The 2,506-nt window shown below is 39.1% G+C and overlaps 1 protein-coding gene across 1 annotated transcript; it reads right to left on the reverse strand.

Moving 5' to 3' along the window:
* Window positions 1-320: 320 nt before the first annotated feature.
* Window positions 321-1,373, reverse strand: LOC114180676 (protein FAR1-RELATED SEQUENCE 5-like). Its single transcript, XM_028066978.1, has one exon. It carries the CDS (start codon window positions 1,371-1,373, stop codon window positions 321-323), a length of 1,053 nt encoding a protein of 350 aa, XP_027922779.1.
* Between the last annotated feature and the right edge of the window lie 1,133 nt (window positions 1,374-2,506).

The raw sequence follows: 2,506 nt of genomic DNA on the forward strand, positions 1-2,506 counted from the left end.
CTGCATTGTTGGATCCTTACTGTGGGTGTTGTAAGCTGCTCTCATTGAAGTATATCTCTTTCGTATAAGTTTGCTCCACCGAGGAATGATATACTTCGTGGATATTGTTGTTGCTTCCTCTTGGCCAAGGACGGTGAAACAGTGTCGGCAGACGATACCACGAAACTCAAAAAGTTGACATGAACATGTTATTGTGCCGGTTTCAGCATCATAATGGACATCATAATATTTGTTTGCAGATTTCCCATCCCATAATAACTCTTGCAGCACCACGTAGTTGCATCCCGAAGGAGTAGCATCCACCATTTTGATTGCACAATTCATCTTCGTGCGGAATTCCATTTGTATTTCTGCAAACTTGGAATGTGTGTAGGCTTGCTAATATTGTCGTTCAATAAGGGACTAGGTGGCACATGGATTGTAGTGTTCAAAGAAGCAAAGTCCGCCTCACATTCCTTTTCAGCTTTGTGTCGTAGCACATTTTCGTATTGTACTACAAACTGTTGTAATGTTGTTGTTGAATTGATAAATCTATCAAAGAAGGCATTGAGTCCCTCACTGCGTTGTGTAGTGGACATACCAGCCCAAAAAATTCCTTTCAAATAGCAAGGCACCCACCGTTTTCTCTCTTCGTATAGTGTGACCAACCAGTCATTGTTATCCAAGTCATGATCATTCATTAATTGTTGCCACCCGCTCTCAAATTGGTGCACATTTAGGGACTCGTAAACCAATGTCTTCAACTTGGTTTTGATAGTTTTGTAATAAGTATATCCTTGTAACTTTTCAAGAATCTTTTTCATTGTATGCCATAAGCACCAGCGATGACGAGTATTTGGAAAAACAATGTCAATTGCATTTTGCATGGCCTTGCATTGATCAGTTAGAATGCCATCAGGTGACTTATCTGACATGCACCTACGCCAACAATTAAAAAGACACACAAAAGTCGATGTATCTTTAGCTGACAACAACGCGCATCCTAATAATATAGACTGACCATGGTGATTGACTCCAACAACTGGTGCAAATGGCATATCATATTTGTTGGTTAGATATGGTGTGTCAAAGGAGACAACATCTCCAAATTCCTCGCATGCTGCCCTACTACGTGCATCAGCCCAAAAGACATTTGATATTCTATTGTTATCATCGAAGTCAATTTCAAAGTAGAAGTTGTTGTTCATTTGTCTCATGTGAGAGAAGTGTGCCATCAATGCTTGGCCGTCTCCTTCCTTTCCTAGTGCCCTTCTTTGTCGTCTGGTATAATTTCTGACGTCATGCTCGACAAAAGGAAGGTTCTCAAATCCGCCAACATCACAAACCAGTGATTGGAAGCTTTTGTTAATGTGCACACTTGCTTCATCATTCATATCGAGTGTTCGCTTGACTTGCATGTTCAATTTTTTGTTGCCGCGAATCATTCTTGACTTCATAGGACTTAGGTCATGATTGTGATCAAGTATGACATTCCTTATGTGCCACTGACCTCCCTTTTTAACTGCTGTTATCTATGCACCACAATTCTTGGTTTTTGTTGGTTGACTTTTCAATTCCGGAGGGATGGTGGACATGCAATTTCCTTCATGGCTACAAACAAATTTGACAAAGCATAATTCGTTGTCTTCTCCTTTACTTGAACTTCTCACACGAACACGAAATCCACATCTGATGGCGTATTGCTTGTAAAACTCTTTAACCTTGTCGGCTGTTTCAAATATCATTCCAACCATAGGAACCTCATTTAATTCATCTTCTTGAGTCTGGCAAGCAATAGAATCCGGTAATGTTTCCTGCTGGACTAGATCCTCGTTCCATAAACTTATTTCGTCAAGTGAAATGGGGTTTAGTACATCGGATGCCGACATTTCGCTTACTTTGCCCTATATTATTAAAAACACAAGATTTGCATTTACACAACAGAATATTAGTATCGTCTGAGGTCTAAATTCTTCTGGCAGAATAACAAACACATACAAAATTAAAAAGTTGTTGGCCCTTAATCCCGTAGCGGTCAAAATATATCGGTTAACTCAAATAAATGATATAATATGTTGTGATAATTGTTAAAGAAGTAAAGTTCCAATCTTGTAACCCTCGGAAAGTGGACTAAGATAGTAAAAAGGATTTTTGGTGGAGTAGACTAAGATGTTATAAATGAGGAGCTTTACCTTTCACCGCCAAGGTCTTTGCGCATTCATTTCAGTTGGTGTGAGTTGTATACGCAGATTAACTACATTTTCGTCGTTGCGCCAGAGTAATAAAGAGTTGTGTAATGATGTTTAGGTAGGTGGAAGAGGAAGTAAAAAGGTAGGGGTTCGCATTCAATGTAACAGGGTACATACGGTTTGCTTCTTCTATACGTTAAATAAGGGCATTTTGGTCCATGAAATGCACCGTACATTATAATAATTTTTTATTCTCCATAAATAGCATTGCTGAGCTGCAAAATGATCCTGCTCTTGTGCGCTTAATGCAGAGGTATATAAGGAAACTTTTATTCCAT

Source organism: Vigna unguiculata, chromosome 4 (assembly GCF_004118075.2).
Source record: "Vigna unguiculata cultivar IT97K-499-35 chromosome 4, ASM411807v1, whole genome shotgun sequence".
In the NCBI taxonomy this organism is placed as follows: Eukaryota; Viridiplantae; Streptophyta; class Magnoliopsida; order Fabales; family Fabaceae; genus Vigna; species Vigna unguiculata.